This window comes from Panthera pardus, unplaced genomic scaffold (genome assembly GCF_024362965.1).
Source record: "Panthera pardus isolate Hobbes unplaced genomic scaffold, ASM2436296v1 HiC_scaffold_8, whole genome shotgun sequence".
Lineage (NCBI taxonomy): Eukaryota > Metazoa > Chordata > Mammalia > Carnivora > Felidae > Panthera > Panthera pardus.
This window is the reverse complement of record NW_026527013.1, coordinates 151,721,429-151,740,520: the sequence shown is the minus strand read 5'-3', so window position 1 is coordinate 151,740,520 and position 19,092 is coordinate 151,721,429. Positions and strand designations below refer to the sequence as shown.

The 19,092-nt window shown below is 41.6% G+C and overlaps 1 protein-coding gene across 12 annotated transcripts in view; it reads left to right on the top strand.

Moving 5' to 3' along the window:
- The window catches only part of DGKI (diacylglycerol kinase iota), a 449,436-nt gene extending 435,669 nt beyond the window's left edge, over nt 1–13,767 (top strand). For all 12 annotated transcript variants that reach the window (XM_019452873.2, XM_019452870.2, XM_019452874.2 and 9 more), the window contains 3 exons: nt 1,969–2,005; nt 3,960–4,059; nt 9,356–13,767. In XM_019452873.2, coding sequence (XP_019308418.2) covers nt 1,969–2,005; nt 3,960–4,059; nt 9,356–9,472 — 254 coding nt within the window. In that variant the 3' untranslated portion in view covers nt 9,473–13,767. The remainder of the gene's footprint in view (nt 1–1,968; nt 2,006–3,959; nt 4,060–9,355) is intronic.
- Nucleotides 13,768–19,092: the final 5,325 nt, after the last annotated feature.

Sequence of the window (19,092 nt, the reverse complement as noted above, 5' to 3'; positions counted from 1 at the left end):
ATTCTTACACTGCAGAGATTTAGAAGAATTTGTTTAGGGAGACAAGGCATATGACTGAAAATCAAATACATGGCAAAAGGGTAGAACCAAGTAAGTGCTACAGGCTTTCAGAGAAAGGGATAGATCCCTTCTGTGAAGACTGGTCTTTTCAGAAGACCTTGTCACAGATTGGGCTTTACAGAATGGGTAAGACTTAGGTATGTGTCTAGAAAAGGGAAGGCTGTTTCAGATCGGGAGAGTGGAGGGAACAAGCGCTGGGAACCGGGAGGGCCTGAGAAATGGGTGGGTAATGGTGCAGTTACCAGATTAGCTAATGTGAAAAACGGAACCTGGGAACAAATTGAATAAGGGCAGTTCCAGATGAAAGACGGTGAACTTTCATGTTTAAATACTTGGGAGTAAGCAGTCAATATGCTGAATTGGAAACCTGGAAATCTGAATGATATGAGACTTCACTTTTCTTAATGTTTTCACTTTTCTTATGCTCCAGACAGAGACCTATTAGGAAGCCTGTTTGTCAAATAGGACAAAGAGGAGACACAAATAGGGCAGATGGTGCAAGAGAAGATTCACCTGGCCTTGATGGCCAGTTTCTGTGAAAGAGGAGGTAAAGGTGATGAGGTAGCTCTCGGATGACCAGGAGGGTTGTGAAGGTCCCATAACATCTCAGCCATCTTCTTGGCCAGTGACTTTCATGGTTGGGAAGTCCTGACCTCTTCCCTTTCTTCTTTTTTATGTAATAAGTAATCACCTAAGTACATTTTCAATAATAATGATATCTGACAGTAAAGACAGCAGATCAATAGGATAGTATTTCTAAAGACTAAAATGCTCAATACCTAGAACTGTGCTTGGCGTGTCTAAGCACACTTATTCATTAATTCACCCCAACATTTAAGCATTTCCTTGGTACTAGGTTCAATGCCAGGCACCAAGGAAGGATATAGTGGTGGATGAGGCATAGGCCACGATGTCAGGGGATTTACCAGAGACTAGTAGAGGGACACATCAGCACGTGGCTTTGATATGGCTTAAATGTCTTGATCAATAAGGTAATTGTATAGCCCCACCTGTGTGGTATAGTCTCAATTTAGATGACGAATTATATTACCCTCCCAATTACAGAACATAGGCTTGGTGTCCAAAGTGGGAATGCACATACATAGGCCACTTAATGCAGTATTTGGAGTGGGCTCATGCAGAGTTTGATGCAAAATGTGTCTCAGCTGATACCTGCAGGCCAATTAGAGTTAGGGAGGGTTGGGGAGGAAAGCAGTGGTGCAGAGAGTGGAAAGGTGGTCATTCCAAGAATTGTTTGCAGATTGAATGAATTAGTTGGTGAACAAATAAAACATCAGCAGTGCACAAACTCACCAAACATCTCAATTCCTAACGAAGTATCTATAATCATTGGGTGTTTATGTATAACATTTCTTCCAGGTCTTGGAAGGGAAATTTTTTGAAAACTATAATGTTACTCTGTTTCTAAAATACAGATGTTAGACTGGATGATATCTATGGTATTTTATAGTTTTAAAAGTCTGTATAAAACCCCATCTCAAACAACCTGCCACTGGAGAATGATAACCCTTCAAGCCCACTGAACTGTCCCCTTTCTCCCAAGGTAGCCACTTAGTTATTTCTCACTTATTCTATTCCAATTAATTTTATGCCTTCAAGTTGACTGAAAGCTGCTTTACAGGCAGAGACTGTATCATTCCTGTGCAGCTCCCATTTCACACATGTTGGCTGGTGGGGGTTGGGAGGTTGGTGAGGGGGAATAGAGAAGTCCTTTCTTTTCTGGGGGTGGGGGCAAGGGAGGCAGTCTTATTATCCCTATCACCAAATGGCTCTTCCTTATTCAGCTTGTCAAGGCATTATAACTCTGTGATTACAGATTTTTTTTGTGTTGTTAATGGTTATTTTTTCAACTTTTTTTGATGGACATCTTACTTTCCTCTTATTTAGGACCTTCTGAGTTATTGGATATGGCAGACAGCGAAACGTGAGTATTGCCTTCCATTACATAGTCTAGATTATTTTCTTTAGATATGTTCTTTAGAACCTATCTAGGAGAAGAATGTAGTCTATAGGGCATACAATAGATCATTGAAATGTCAGTGATAAAGAGTTCAGTTTCTTTTTTTTTAATGTTTACTTATTTTTGAGAGGGAGAGAGAGGGAGACCATGAGTAGGGGAGGGGCAGAGAGAGAGGGAGACACAAACTCCGAGGCAGGCTCCAGGCTCCAAGCTCTCAGCACAGAGCCCAACCCAGGGCTCGAACTCACGAGCTGTGAGATCATGACCTGAACCAAGGTCAGACGCTTAACCGACTGAGCTACACAGGTGCCCTAAGAGTTCACTTTCAATAGTACATATAACTGTGCAGGGCTAATCTCCTAAACCAATAATTACACAATAAAAATTGATGACAAGAATCCTAATGATTACGTGCACAGGCATTGCTATTCATCATTTAGAGCTTCCTACAGGCAAGGAAGTTCTGCACTGGTGCATCTTGGACTCCTGAGAAATCTAAATAAATACATTTACCTTTTTTTTATTTACTCTTTCTCAACTGGGATTTGTGAGAAAATGAAGTCCTAATACCCTATGGCATCCTTTGTTTGTAATGAAACCTCTACACTGAGTCTAGAATGGAAGAAGTTACATACAACCATTGGAGAATTAAGAATATGGGAATTCCAATCATTGTTATGTTCTGTGGTTCAGATGGGAAACCCTGGTTGAGAAAATCATCCACTTTGGGGTGGTCCCCAAACCGATAATGTTTGTCTTCAGCTTTTTTTTTGTTGTTGTTCTTCAGGCAACAAAAATAGCTACTGCTCCCCAAATAGGAACAAAGAAAGGGTAAATGTCTAACTCTGAAAGCCATATGGAAGCACCGTAAAACTTGACAGAAATTTGAAAAGAGTGAAAGATAGATGGGGAGTAGCGAAGTAGGTCTGGAGGGGGAAAAGTAGGAATGAATAGAGCAAATGAGTAGGAAGGGGATAGTTACATAGTTATGAGTTACTAAACATGGAAGAAACTGTCCGTTGTTGCAAAGAGTTTGTCCACATACCACGTCCTATTGACAAGATCGTCACCCATTTGTCTTGTCTAAGCCCTGCATTTGATTCTTCGTGATAAGCTTTGGCATGGAACATCGTTTCCATTTTGGACTCAATTGAAATATCTTCTTCCCTGTACTGCCCGTGAGAGGGGGTAGAAATAGTTACTTGGCCTCACCCTCTTCCTAGACCGAGTGGCTGGCCTCAGGACTGCTGCCAACAGGGGAAAGCTCGTGTCCCCACCTCTCCCGGATATACTCTGTGGCTGCCCACACCCTCCCACCTGCCAGTCACATGAAATCAGTAGGTAGGGCAGCTTGTGTCGACCTGGTCCTTCAAAGTTGAGTCCCCAAGAGATACTCCACTGAGGACCCCAGGGCGGTCTGCCAAGCACTGTGTGATCTACCTGAAGGGCCTGTGGTTTTCCATCACTGTTCCGTGTGTACCATATCCAGTGCCCCTGTGTTCTGCCCAGATGTGTCCACAGAGAAAACTGTCCCACAGTGCTCAGACACATCCGTACTTATCAGTCTGTTTAATAGTGCTGTTGAGTATTTCCTAAATCAAGCATTAGTGGTTGAAAACAAAATCACTCAGCCTAGTTAACACTCTTTAGAAAAGAGATTGGAGTCAGAGATTACGGTTAGTTGATGACTAACTGAAGACGTTTTTAGATACCCCGACGTCCATCCCCCCCTCTCCCCCCCCGAATGTGCCCAGCAGCCGCGGGCTCAGCTGCAGATAGCGAAGGAGGCCGAGGAGCACAGAACTTCAGCAGCAGGGATAGGAGGCCACCCTCACCCCCTCCCTGCCGCCTCCACCCCCACTCCCACCCCTGCCCCCAACCCTTTTATGGGTGGTTTCCCATTTCATCTTTGATTTAGGGGTGAGACCGCACTGCACAAGGCTGCCTGCCAGCGGAACCGGGCTGTGTGCCAGCTTCTGGTGGATGCGGGAGCATCTCTGAGAAAGACGGACTCCAAGGTAACTTGATGAGTGAGTGCAAACATCCTCCCACTGGGCAAGACCACCGGCACCATTGCCTTCACTTGTGCTCATAGCAAAGGCATCCTTTCTGTGCTTATGGAAGTGCCTGGGGCTTTGGAAAAAGGAGGAAAAAATAAAGTGCTTCATTTAGAGTAACTGTAGTTTAAACGTATAAGCACAAAGGGAAGGGTGTGTGCTTGCCTATGGGACTTTATAAACCCCTGAATGGGCTGGCCTTAGGACTTTGGGGGTTGTCCTGCTGAATGCCAGCAGCCAAGTTGCGGAGAGGTTAGGTTCAAACCCTACGAGAAGGGGTAAAAGACATTGGCCTGCTACTGAGAGCCCCTTCTCCTTCAGCTACTTTATCTAGTGTAGCTTAAAATCTGTGATTTATGTGGCCCCTACATGGGTGCCCAAGTGATTAGCGGCCACAGTGGTCAGCCCTGACTTTGAAAGGGTTATAATCTTAAACCTGATATGTTTATGTTGGCTTTTTATTTTTCAAAGGTTCTTCCTATTTGTTTTCTTATATTTTCCCCTAAAAGTTAACCCGTGAAGTTAGGGTGGGAATTACTAATTACTCTCATTGATGCGAGAACTGAAACTAAAAGAGAGTTCTATGCCCTTAGACCGGTAGCTGAGCCCAAATCCGGTTTCAGCTCTTTTGACGCCCAGTGTTGTTTCAGCAGATCAGTCATTCTCACTTGGTGACAGAATACCACCGCCACCCCTGCTCCCCCCCCCCCCCCCCGCCGCAAACTGGATCCAACAGGATGAAGAGTGGCAACCTAGTAACAAAATTGGGTTTTCTATAAATCTGGATTCAAAGTGTGTTAATGTCTTAATGAGAGGGCACTGAGGCTAGAAATTGATAGAGGGACATATCTGCCAACTTTGATCAGAAAAACATCAACAGGTAGAGGTAAGGAGGAGACACTCAGTTGAGGAGAACTGACTTCAGGCTGTACCGTGAGTTGGTCATTTACAGAAAGCACCAAAAAAAGGGCTGAAAGCTAGAGTGAGGGAAGAGGTGTAGCTCAGTAGCATTTACCTGGGACTGCAGCCCAGGAGACGGGGAGATACCGAATGTAGAAGATCAGTGTCACAGAGGAGCCTGATGAGGTCTGAGAAAACACCACCGAGAAACCCTCAGAAAGGACAAACCATTTAACTGTAGAGGGTTGCAGAGAAGAATTTTAACATACAGATGAGGATTTCATTATGCAGGCATTGAATAAATAGCCTACGTTTGGGGCCGGTGAGTATAGCCAAGGAACACAGACATATGACTTACATGACTTGAGCCCCGTTAAACTTATTTAAGTGACTAGCCACTGATTATATGCAGTTTGCCTCCTGGGGTTTCCCCAAACCGCAGTGAACACTATGAAATAACTTTTTCTCCTGTGTGGACCTCTTTTTCTGCCCCGAGCCAGTTCTGAGCCAGTGGTGTGGCGTGATGGTCCACTCCCCTAGCAGCCCACCAGATCCTTGCTCTCTGCCTGAGGTCCCCGGCCACCTCCGTTCCTCCCTTAGGCTGTTACACATGTTAAGCTGCATCTTGGTTTCTAGCGGGTCTGTTACCTGACTGGTTAGCTGAGTGGGTGTGGGATTTCAAATGGTTTGCTCAGCGTGCTATTCTTCCCAGCTGATATTTGCACTGAAAGTGTCTTTGTTGCATAACCTGATTGAAAAACACACACCAGGTAGGCAGGATCAGTGGAGGCCATGATTTCAGGTAGGGTTGGCCTTGTTGGGACCACTCACTCTACAGCATGGAAATTGCCTGCTTACCACACAACAGACTGGCTTACACTCAACTCCGAATATAAAAAGAAAGGGAGGACAACATGAAGTAGACAAAAGACTGGGCGGGAGACCTGGCCCCTGAGCCGATTGCTCTTTTTTTTTTTTTTTTTTTTTTTTTAATCTTTCCAAGTTTCTGAATCCAATAAATGAGCTCAACATTCCTTGAGATTTCTTCCTATTTTGTGTTATGTATATGTGTGCTTTTTTTCAAAACACAGCTTCATTATTTTTATGGTGATGAGTAGAGTACATTCTTATATGGAAAACTCTAGCAATGCAAAAAATATATAAAAAGATAAAAATCACTAGAAATCCCACACTGTAGACCTATATACTATTAAAATTTTAATGATCCCACTTCACATGCAGGTATGCCTGTTTTCCCCTCTCGTTTGTTTAAGTAGGTGAAGTCATACTATTCATGTTATTGTAGAATGCAAATTTTCACCCAACATTATGTTCTAGAGGCCTTACCATATGAAGCAGTATGAGTCTGAGTCATCCTTTTGGGGATCTGTTCATTTTTCCATTTTGTAATTTTATGCTAAGTGAAAGCAGAGCATGATAATTACGACTGGATATTCTAGAATTTTTTTTTTTTTTTAATTTGGAGAGAAGCATATCTTGAGAATTTCTCTTGATACAGGACATTTCCTTTAAAATCAACTCAAGGGTCTCCCCAGTCCTCCTCTCTGAATATTTAGAAACTAGTAATTCTATATACCTCATTAATATTGAGGTAAAGACCAGATAGTCTACTAATACTGTAAGCAAGTTGGGAAAAATTATTACAGGAACTTCAAGCTGGTGGTTAAATATTAAATCCCAGCTAAATAAGTGAAATTTTAGAAAGAATCCAGAGCCACTGCTACTTTCCTTTTATCCTCTGCCCACGTACCCTTGTAGGCTGCCGGAAGCAGGTTTAATTAAATTTGACACTCTCCATTGCAGTGATTCAGATGGAGGCTGAGAAGCCTTCAGTAATTTTTGTAATACTCGTGTGCATTTATACGTGTGGGGCTGTTTCTTTAGTACAATGATCATGCCTCTGTCTTTTCCCTAGAACTTAGTATCACTTTTTAAATAGATAAAACCATATCATTGAACAAAAATTAGAAGTTTCAAGGAGTGTTAAGTAATATCTATAAACATTCAAAAGAATGGAGACCTTCCTGCCTTCTGCTGAATTCTATTCATCGACCTGATCCCCAAAATATTATGTGTGTGTATAAATATACACACGGCATTATAGTAGGCTGCAAGAAATGATACAGTCGTTAAGATGGTGTAGAAGATCACTGAATGATGGAAAAGATTTGATGTATTAGGGGAAAAAGCATGTGATAGAATAGTATATAAACAGAGTGTGGTTTTCTTTTTTTTTTTTTTTTTAATATATGAAATTTATTGTCAAATTGGTTTCCATACAACACCCAGTGCTCATCCCAAAAGGTGCCCTCCTCAATACCCATCACCCACCCTCCCCTCCCTCCCACCCCCCATCAACCCTCAGTTTGTTCTCAGTTTTTAAGAGTCTCTTATGCTTTGGCTCTCTCCCTCTCTAACCTCTTTTTTTTTTTTCCTTCCCCTCCTCCATGGGTTTCTGTTAAGTTTCTCAGGATCCACATAAGAGTGAACACATATGGTATCTGTCTTTCTCTGTATGGCTTATTTCACTTAGCATCACACTCTCCAGTTCCATCCACGTTGCTACAAAGGGCCATATTTTGTTCTTTCCCATTGCCACGTAGTACTCCATTGTGTATATAAACCACAATTTCTTTATCCATTCATCAGTTGATGGACATTTAGGCTCTTTCCATAATTTGGCTATTGTTGAGAGTGCTGCTATAAACATTGGGGTACAAGTGCCCCAATGCATCAGTACTCCTGTATCCCTTGGATAAATTCCCAGCAGTGCTATTGCTGGGTCATAGGGTAGGTCTATTTTTAATTTTCTGAGGAACCTCCACACTGCTTTCCAGAGCAGCTGCACCAATTTGCATTCCCACCAACAGTGCAAGAGGGTTCCCGTTTCTCCACATCCTCTCCAGCATCTATAGTCTCCTGATTTGTTCATTTTGGCCACTCTGACTGGCGTGAGGTGATATCTGAGTGTGGTTTTGATTTGTATTTCCCTGATAAGGAGCGACGTTGAACATCTTTTCATGTGCCTGTTGGCCATCCGGATGTCTTCTTTAGAGAAGTGTCTATTCATGTTTTCTGCCCATTTCTTCACTGGGTTATTTGTTTTTTGGGTGTGGAGTTTGGTGAGCTCTTTATAGATTTTGGATACAAGCCCTTTGTCCCATATGTCATTTGCAAATATCTTCTCCCATTCCGTTGGTTGCCTTTTAGTTTTGTTGGTTGTTTCCTTTGCTGTGCAGAAGCTTTTTATCTTCATAAGGTCCCAGTAATTCAGTTTTGCTTTTAATTCCCTTGCCTTTGGGGATGTGTCGAGTAAGAGATTGCTAAGGCTGAGGTCAGAGAGGTCTTTTCCTGCTTTCTCCTCTAAGATTTTGATGGTTTCCTGTCTCACATTCAGGTCCTTTATCCATTTTGAGTTTATTTTTGTGAATGGTGTGAGAAAGTGGTCTAGTTTCAACCTTCTGCATGTTGCTGTCCAGTTCTCCCAGCACCATTTGTTAAAGAGACTGTCTTTTTTCCATTGGATGTTCTTTCCTGCTTTGTCAAAGATGAGTTGGCCATACGTTTGTGGGTCTAGTTCTGGGGTTTCTATTCTATTCCATTGGTCTATGTGTCTGTTTTTGTGCCATGGTTTTCTTTTTATACAAATAATTATGTGTAGAGCTCCAGGAAAAGACACAGTAGTCACTCTGCCGAAGGTTAACAGTGGTTATCTTAGTGTAGTATAGAAATTATTGGTGAGTTTTATTTTCTTCTTTATGCTTTTGTACTTTTCCAAGTTTATTTTTAATCCACACCTGTCACTTTTATAGTCAGAAATTAACTCACTTTTTGGAGAGATGAGATAGTTTTGAATTAGGGGGAACCTAACTGAAGGCTTTAAAACCAGCAAAGAAGCATCCCTAGATCACTTATGCCCATCCCATGCTATCATTTTCTACTTGCTGCTTCCCAGAGTTTAGTATAATAGAAAGAATCCCAAATCAGAAATCTGAATGCCTGCTCTCCTGCTTTTCTGTTCATTGATTTCTATTGCTGAAGCATCTGGGTTCCAAAGCTCACTGTGCCACACTGTTTCCTGCTGTGGACCCAGTTACCCTGAACCTCTGTTTCCTCAGATGTAAGCCCCAGCTGTCGAGTGATAGTCTCTTTCTCTTAAACTTACCTATCTCACATTTTAATGTGATAATAGATTTGAAAGTGTCTTGTGAACTCTAAAACCATAAGCGTGGAAAAACCCTTTAGTGAGTTATCTTTGAATACCTCTGTTTCTGCATTTAAAAAAAATTCTCATCCCAAGTATTTGTGTCTCCTTCCTTCCCACTGTTACCTGTAGGGTAAGACGCCTCAAGAGAGAGCACAGCAAGCTGGAGACCCAGATTTGGCTGCTTACCTAGAAAGCCGCCAGAACTATAAGATCATTGGCCACGAGGACCTGGAAACTGCTGTTTGACCCTGGTAGATCACAAAGAGAACTTGAGCGAGCATATCACCTATGCCCTCCCGGCGATCGGGCAGCTCCCCTGGAAGAAGCTGATGGAATCCATAAATCTGTCTCTCTCCTGCAAGAATCAATCTGATACCATGTCACCAGTTGTTAAGGGCTACCAAGACGTCCAACAGAACATGATAGCCCACCGAGGAAGAGGCAGGATACCTGGAGATTTGTGGAATACAAGTTCCACGAAATTTGATCCTTATTGCTTCCAGCAAGTAGCATGAACTTCTGTGTTCACCTGTATAATTTATTTTCAAGATTCAAAGGATGTTCGTATACATGGCACTGCTCCCGCCTCCCCCTGTGCATTCATGACTCCCCTGTACCACACAATTCTACTGTAACTACTCACCATTCGAAAAATATGATCTGTTCTCTTTACATTCAGTCTTTGAAGACCACAAGACCATCTGAAGGTCTTTGAAAACCCTCTGGATGTCCTGCAGAAACACAACTGTAAAGCTGCTTCCATTTCCCAGATGAAATATACCAAGACTATTAGTGACTTTTTGCATGTTCCCTCCCTCCCACCCAACCACCCACCCAACCCCTTGTCATTAACTAGGAGCTGGGACGTGCCACATGGATAATGTCAACTTGTGTGCTCTTTTCTCTGAGGTATGGTGAGGTGGCATGGGAGGGAACCCAGGGGCCGGCCCGGGGTTGTGGGGCTGTTGCTGATAGCCCCGAGGACTGGTTCAGCTTGGGCTGTTTGCACAGCTCCGTACTGCCTACGTGTAGCCATCTTTGCCTTTTGCCGCAATAGAGACGAGCGAAGGATTAAACAAAGGCCCATGGCTGGTTTGCAGAACCACTGGATTTTTAAGTGCAATTGAAGTTGCCCGAGCAGAAAACCATGTGCAAGAGCTGCGATAACAGGAAATGGAGCACTGTGACAGCGTTTACGTGTAGACTTTCTTGAGTGATAATAGAAAGCAGGCTAATTGACTTGAAATGAAACAGCCAATGCAAAAGTAGCAACATATTGAGTCAAAATAACTTACTTAAGCAAGAAAATGGTCACTGGAATATTGCACAGAGGCTAATAAGTATAGACTCTTAGGTGCAGTGGTGGAAGGGGGGGGCATTTTAGCTTTTCCTTCTAAGGTTTTGGTTTTCATTACCCCCAAATAAGCCTTGTCCCAAGGATAAAGCCTTGTTTTATGAGTTCCACTGCCAGATTTCCAGGATGGCTGGATCTTTCTGATGGATGCCTCACCTTTTACTTGTCCAGTCCCAGGTTATGCTTGATAGCACTACAGCCCCATTTCTTCTGTACGGGGTAGTCTAATATATTCTCTTCTCTGTTTTCCTCTGCTGGAAAATTCTTAGTACAAACCGCTGTGGGAGCCTAGCCAGAAATGTGTCTCTATAATTGGAATCGCAACTTCTAATCCTGCCACAGATCCGTGGGTCCACACAGGTCCCTCTACTGGGGATTCTGTGATAACTACGATAGCAAGAGAAAAAGTCTAACTTTCAGTGAAGATATCTATTCGACTTGGGTGTAAGTGAGAAATGAAAGCGGGTGATTAAGGGTTGTTTCAGACTAAAACCGATGTCTTCTGAGCTTTCTTCCATTTTGCTCTTAGACACAAGCAAAGTGCTTCTCTGGTGTTTCTGCATGTGAACATATAAATGATGGTTTTTCTACATTTACTGAAAAGGTCCAGTGGTGACGCATTGCTTATCTGAATTTCGTCTGGTCACATAACATTTTGAAAGGACAGCTATGAATAAAGGATTAAGTAGGAGCAGCTTCTCAGTGGATGGGAACGTCGTTCCAAAGTCAAATCGTTGGTGTTGTTTCCAGCTGTGGGAGAAGAGGTTGGCCATGAGTAATCTGTTGTCATCTAACAGTCTTAGTAATGGAATTATCTGTTGGGTTTTATGGTGAAGGGAAGGAGGACTGCAGTAGGTTGTTTCCAGAAGCTGGAAAAAATATGCTCCAGGAGATTTTCATCACTGGGCTTCATCTGGGAGTTTTCCAGTTGGTGGCACCATCAAAGAGATGTTGTGATGACAGAAATATAATCTCTAAAACCGACTGGAGTCTGGCCTTGAATGGTGCCTTCCATTCCCTAGATTTAGCCAAACAGTCGACCACACCATTGGTTACCCAGCTGCCATTTCTGGGATGAAGGACTATTTTCACCAACTACCATCTCACATTTCTTTGTGATGCTTCAAAGCAGCCCAGAGAAAATTGAGGGTATAGATGGCTATGGGCCAATTCAAATAGGTCCAACTGAAGTCACAAGTAAATTCCTGGTATGAAAGTAGATTAGCTAATGATTACTGTAGGAGTTCTGGTACATTTGAAAGTAATTCCAAGCCAAAAAAAAAAAAGCTCTATGTTGTTGATGGGAAGCATACAACCACGGCAAATAACTCTTTGAAAAAGCAAATGCCCTCAGGACTTGGGTTTTCCAAGAAAAGAACATCAAAAATGAGCAGAACAGTTATATATTCAATGGATTCGATATTAAACCTACCTCCTGTAGCATTTTTAAAAATTGATCTCTGCATGTGACAGTCCTGGGCTTTAGAAAGGCCATATGTTCCAGCAGTTTCCAGCTCAGCCTGAGTATATCTTCTCACCTTTAATAGGCCATCAGAAAGTATAGAAGCAAATGGTCTGGCCCTGGTCTTTAAACCCACATGCATTTAATTTAAAATACATAAAACTATATACTTATAGAAATAGCAATTTCTACAAAACCTCCTGAGACAGTACTGGAGAGAGGCTGCCTTAGCTGGCATTCATTCCTCTGTGTTTGGCTCAGAAGAGCCCCTCACGTGGTGGTGCTTTCTGCTCTGGGATTCCATTTTTAGGTTAGGCTGACAGGGAGGGGTATGAGAAATGGCGAATTATTACAAGACAACATCATAGAACCCTGAAGGTAGCCATTTTTGAGGCCGTAGATTCCAGTTGTACACATTTAATGAAATAGATCCCAGCTAAGCTGTGCTTTATCACATTCAAGGACTTGATAAAAAACAGAAGCCAAGAAGGAAATAAACACCATGGCTGCGAATTTCACTTGGAGGGTTCTGGTTACCTCTTGTGGAGGCTTTAACTTAAAACCAATGCAATTTCTGAAAAAGAGATCTTAGCTGGCAAGTGCACAGCCATGAAGTTAGCGACAGCTGATGGGAAACCTCGCCCACCCCGTGGCTCCCTAGGCCATCATGGGAGCTGGCCCTAGCGCTTAGGCAAATCTTTTTGCATTGAGAGATACTCAGCAGGTAGCTTTTGTTTGGACCTCATAACCATTTCTTTGCCTAAAGTGTTTCTGAAATGTATTTACCAGACTTCTCATAATGTCCATGTTTTACAATATGTGGGGCAGCAGTTTTAAGTTTTTATGGGTCTCTTTTATTTAAATTGTTTAATTTTATTTAGATCGTTTAATTTATAGAAGTCAAACATGCTTTTTATCAGAAGTTCGAATAGCACAGATGAGAATCACGGGCAAGGTCAAGGTGTTCCTCTGTGCTGGTGTAGTGTCCTCAGCCCCCTCCCCAGAGATAAGCGGCGTTAACACCAATAAACATTGTCGCTTGTATGTTGTCAGAAATACTGTGTACGCAAGCCCCCCCACCCACGTATAGAAATATATTTATTTGTATACGTGTGTGTATATCTGTACTATACACACGCTATTGCATAGGCTTATAATAGAACATTTTAGAAGCATGTTAATCATCTCTGTGTATAGTTAACACCGACAGGCAAAGACAGGCTAACAGAAAGTTCTCATTTATTCTTTGTTGTTTTTACCGTTGCTAAGCTTGGTTCTTTTACTGCAGCACTCCAGCTACACATGGCATTTGCTGTGTGTCATAAAATCCATGACCAAGAGGTCTTATAATGGTTTATGTTACCTTATGTGAAGCATGAAACCTACGTGAGCCCAGAGCCTTGTCTGCGCTATTTTTGGATCTCACATGGAGAGTTTCTTTCTCTGTCCTGCTCACTCCACTTTCCAAGGCTGAGTTTGCAGGGCTAATAACACTCCATACACTGCCTGATGATATTTAATTAGGGCCAGCTACTGACAGGAAGGTGTAGTAACTTGGATATGGGCTGGGGTCTGAAGAGCTTGGCTTCCTTCCAGTAGGAGTAGCTAATGAAATCACTGAAAACAGTGTGATCTTTTACTCAATTATGCTGTTTAAAAATAAAATAGATCATTGTTGAAATGACTCCTCGTAGCCATCAAATAAAACTAACTGCTCTACTTAAATGGATTATCTTCATTTTAGCTAAGAAAAAAAGTAGAACATCTATTCAATGAGAAGACTTTTCTAACTAACCTTTAGCACTTGTGTAAAATAGTCTCTGTCCAGGTCTCCCTAGAACCTTCTTTTAATCTCTCTACTTTCTCATTCTCTGAATTCCATATTCAGCTGACTGGTGTAGGTTTTTCTCTGCCGAGCCTCTCAGATTGACTTTGGCCCCAACCTTTTCTGCGACCAGGTCATCATCTATCTCTGGTCCCTCTAATTTTTCTGACCATGGCAGTAGTCCTCCTTGACTTTCCGCCACTACCTTCGTAATTTTGTCATACAGCTGCCCAGATTTTCCCCAGGCATTATGCTCAAAATGGATCAAAATGAAATGACCCTCTGGGACAAGTATCCATTTTGCCTGAAGGACAAATAGATGTCCACTGACCTTGATTATCTTATAGAGTTACAACAAGCCTTATTCTGAAAAGTCATCTGCCACAGAGGTTTAGCACACGTCTGTCTTGGCGTCCTCAGTCATGGCAGCTTCTTCCACATCTGGTGATGTAAACCACGTGCTCCCCGAAGTTACCTAGATGACTGGATTATATACGTGTTAACCCCTACTGGCCACCTGTGGATTTTTAGGCCGTCTCCCCACAGTTTAGTGAGAAACCTAAATACAGGAACTAAGCAAGGAGTAGTGCCCTTGGACAACCCACTCTCCCAGGACACATAGCAGTGACCTGGTCTCAAAAAGAAAGCAGAAAAAATGATTCTTAGGCTGTTGAGGCATTGTCTTTTAAAGCAGAGATTTGAATATTGAATAATATCCTCATGGTAGACAGATTCCAGAGTCTTTATATGTCTTCAGGCATCCTGCGGGCAACCATAAGTTCATGAGCCAATCATACCTTTGGGTATTTAACCATTTATTTCAAAAATATATTTATCCCTTACTCTGATGCAAGCAGCTTGCTAAGGATCTAAGAATCAATGAGGGAGCCCAACCTCTTGTGTCCACGGAGCTGGTGGCCTAGGAGAAAAGACGGATTCCCATGTGATCAGTTGGGCATGGGAGAAGCACAGGGTGCCAGGAAAGCATGCAATGGGGTGTCCATCAGGCCTTTATTGTGCCTGTCACTCTTCAGCCCGCATGATCTTAGTTTTATGAAATACGAAATGAGAATATGAAGGGGATGATATTTTGCATTTCCTTTTCCTTCGAGTCTTGGTAGTGTTCTTAAAAATGTATTTGCGACCAAGACTTCCAGATGAGACAGAAACACTACCGAAATGACAGCTAAAACTCATGCTATTTCTCAAGAATGAAACTAGAAGCAATAGGCAAAATTGGCAGTGGGTTTCGACCTAAATACAAAAATGAAGTAAAAACCATCAAACAGTGGAGTGGACACCCTGGTGGAATTGCACACTTCTGGACCCTGGGACTGTTTGAACACTACTTGACCACCTGGAGGGATGATGCTGTGATTAGGAACGTTTATCGAAGGGGCTGGAATCAGATTCTGTGAGTTTTTAAAGTTTTATTTTTAATGTGGATGGCAGGATTTCAGTCTTAAAATTTATGAAAGTCTTGATTTTAATCTTTAAAACACCATTTTGAGAGGGAAAATCTTGGAGAGAATGACTTTTAGTTATCATTAAAAAATTTTAAACCAACTAAGCATGAATTTAAGAGCTAGTGAAAACATATTACGACGTCTAACTCCAGAATACTTCTGGAAGCATCATGGATTTTGATACATGTTCTTAGGCATCCTTAAGTCATCTTAGAAATCTGTTTTACTGTCTGTCCAATGTAAAAAACAAAAAACAAAAAAGTGGCGTGATTTGGTATTCTTACAGTTAAACGTAATCTATAGCCGCAGAAGAAAATTTTGCTTAAAAGATATTGGGGATCCACACAAGGCAATCATGGAAACTCCCACTTGTTTTCGCTGCAGGTGCGAGAGCTGCAAGGGAGGGTCCACCCATGGAAACAAGTGATGATTCTGAATGTTTTCCCAAGGTTTACTGTTTAGAGCCAAATGGCATCTGAAAGGAGTCCCTTAATGGTGGGAAGAACTGAAACTGTCTCGTTTCTCAGTCCTTCGGTGAAACACATGTGTCTTTCAATAGAAAATAGTTTATACAACTCAAATCTATACCATTTACTGTCAATTATACTGTTTATTGTAATTTCAGTAATTTTTAAACAAAGATCTCTAGACATGACAGGCTAACACCCCCAAGGTAGATGTTCGCTAAGTAAACAGGGTCCCGCCATTGCCTCCAGTGCTGTTTTACGTTGTTTCGATTTCCACAATTTAGAAGGTGCCTCCTTGAAAAGATATTGACTTAGCATCCCACAGCAAGAGTTGGGTAGAACTGAGGAATAGGAAGTTAAAAAGTCAGAGTTTTTGCTCTCAGAGGCTTCTCAGGTTGGGTAAATGTCCAAGGGAAAAAAAGGGTCAAATGTTTGGTGCCATGGTGGACTTCATGAAAAAAACTAATACTGAGGGTGACTTCTGGCTTGTTTATGATTCTCAACATTTAAAAAATGTTAGTACTGTTTTCTCTCCTTGGAAGTCGCTATTGGGATGATATTTTAGAATGCTGTACCAAAAAGTGTTGAAAGTGGGCTTGCCATTCAAGACTCCATTGCTCTCATGGGTATGGAAGCCATATCTGCCACACAGTCACATACACAGAGGTCTGATACACCTGTGGGAAGTTCTGCACTTGAAGCAGAACGAATAAGCAGGCCTGAGAGATTCTCCAATGCTGGATCTCTTCTTTTACAGAGCACCTCTACAGGCAGATCAGTGTATACGTAGAAGGCGGCTATTTGATCTGGAAAGAGAACAAACTAAGATTAGGAACAGGAATGTTTGGAGGAGACAGGTGAAGTAGGACTATGTAATTCAAGTTCTGTAGGGCAAATAGTTTGCGAATTAAAGCAAGGACAGAAGAGTTCAGAACAAACATGAAAAGGAGGTAGCTTTATTGTTTATAGGATTTCTTTTTTCCTACACATCTATCCAGAAAAATGGACTGGGCTTTCTAAAAAAACAACGTGACTTTACTGCAGCTAGGGTTTCTTCCACTATTTAAGCGAAAATTGAACAGCCAAATCAGTGATCATGAAAAAGCAATTCCTTTATTGTGAGGGAGCTTAGACTAAAAGACTTATGTGATATTTTCTAGTTTTAGATTTCTTTGATTTTGGACTCAAGCAGCACTGTTAGAGTCCCCACCACCTCTCGGTTCCTGCCACGTAGATGGCAGTTACAGCTTTTTTTAACAGTGTCAGTCATTGCAAATATATCCCAGGTCATTTAGAAGCAGGTATTTCATGACCCTAAAACAATTTGCTTTGCTTATGTACACACATGCACGCGCGCGCACACACACACACACACACACACACACACACTGTCCATTGCTAGCCAATTCCCAAATCTCCCAAGTAGAATAGGTGTTTGTACTAAGGCAGAGCAGGCTCAGGTTCAGGAATTAAAGAGGAAAAAAGGATCTAGTGTTCATTTTCTTTCTACCCATTTGTCATTTGGGGTGTATGGCTGTGGCTGGGTCCTGGACAAATGACAGATCTCTGTTTTCTGGTGAAGAGCCATAGAGGCATTTTTTAAATGACTTATTGTCATTAAGTAGGACTTAACCTTGTATTGCTAGACTAATGTTGCTACAATGTTTGTGGACTATAGGTTTAATAGCCCATCCCCCCTTCCATAATAAGAAGACCTGAATTCTTGGAATTCAGGTTGGCTGGATGGGAGTCACTCTTGAGATAATCTTTAAAAATAGACCATTATCTGGAGTTTTGCTGAGAAAATGCCCCCCCCCCCCACCCCCTCCCCGGCTTCCCCTTCTTCCCCACCTTGTCTTTGTTCCTGGCTTGGGAAGGGAAAGGAAGAGCAGAGAGTTATGGAAAAGGAAAAAAGATTCTCAAGAGCAGTACAATAATAAGGCTCTAGTCTTCACACAAATTGCCATGGCAACCCACAAATAAATAATATATACTCTCAGTAAACTGATCCTCATGAAAAGCAAATCCAGAAGATGTAGAAAAAAATTGAACTTGTTCAAAGTGTCTTCGAGGAATATCATGAAATTTTCAATCTATGCAGCTTAGAAGAATTATGTGTGGAATTTAGGAGAAGAGACAGTTCTAGAAAGAGCTTTCTAATATAGCTTTCCTAAGGATTAGGTTGTTTTTGGAAGGAGTTTCTCTAAGTGCTCCTAGGAGGTTAGACCTGTCCATAGATTTGTGATTGTCTATGATAAAATTTGCAAGAAATAAGGACAATTTAGTTTTTTTTCATAAATCTAAATATATTCAACCCTTAAAAATTTAAAGACAAACTTTTTTTATCTTGGGGTTTACATGTAACCTTAAAATTATAGAGATAGGAGATGTTTACAAATTGTCTTTACTTATAAAAGTAAACCAATGACAGCTGTAAATTGGTTTACTCTGTATTTTGTTTTAAATTTATGGGTAACTCTGTGAGATATGTTGGTGAGATTGATCATTTTTAATATACTATCTGGCTTTGATATTTACTGTACCTTGTATAATGAAACCAAATGGTTCCTAACCTTTTGGGTCTTATTAGCACTAAAATTTTTCATTCACTGACCTCCATCCCTTCTTGGTTGGACTGAGGTTCTGACCACATGCATAATTTTCATCACAATTAGAATTCAGATCGATGTTTGCTCACATTCTGATTGTGGGCTGGGAAGTGTGGGTTTCTTGCCATCCTGGGAAATGAGTTTCAGAACTTCAACAGACAAAATATTCTAGCACAATAGAATATTTTGCAAAGCACATCTTTGAAATTTACAGTCCAGTTAGTTTCACTAAAGGTTAGCTAGGCTGGGTTCTTATTTATTTATTTATTACAAATGGTTAAGTGGCAATCGCGAATCTGAATATTATATGGATCATAGCTGATTGAAAGTGGGGAAAACCATTCCTGTAGAGAGTTCAGGAATAGAGGACAATGTCCATTCCCTAAGAATGAATATATTTCATTTCATTTGATTTCTGAGTGGGAAAAGATTCTTGGGCATCCAGAGTACCCTTGGCTGTGGGTAATTCACTCTCAAAGGCTACATCTGTATGAAGAGTTGCAGTCACATTATAAAGGGCTCTTTCATGATTTCTGATTCTGCCCTATCACATCCCAGAGCCATGCTTTTGCAAAGCTGCCAGCTGGCAGGTGGAATCCCCCCCAAAAAAGTAGCAGCTGTGGCAGTAGGTTGATGAAGTTTTATTTCCAGGTGAAGTGGGATCCAGATAATATGAAATGGAG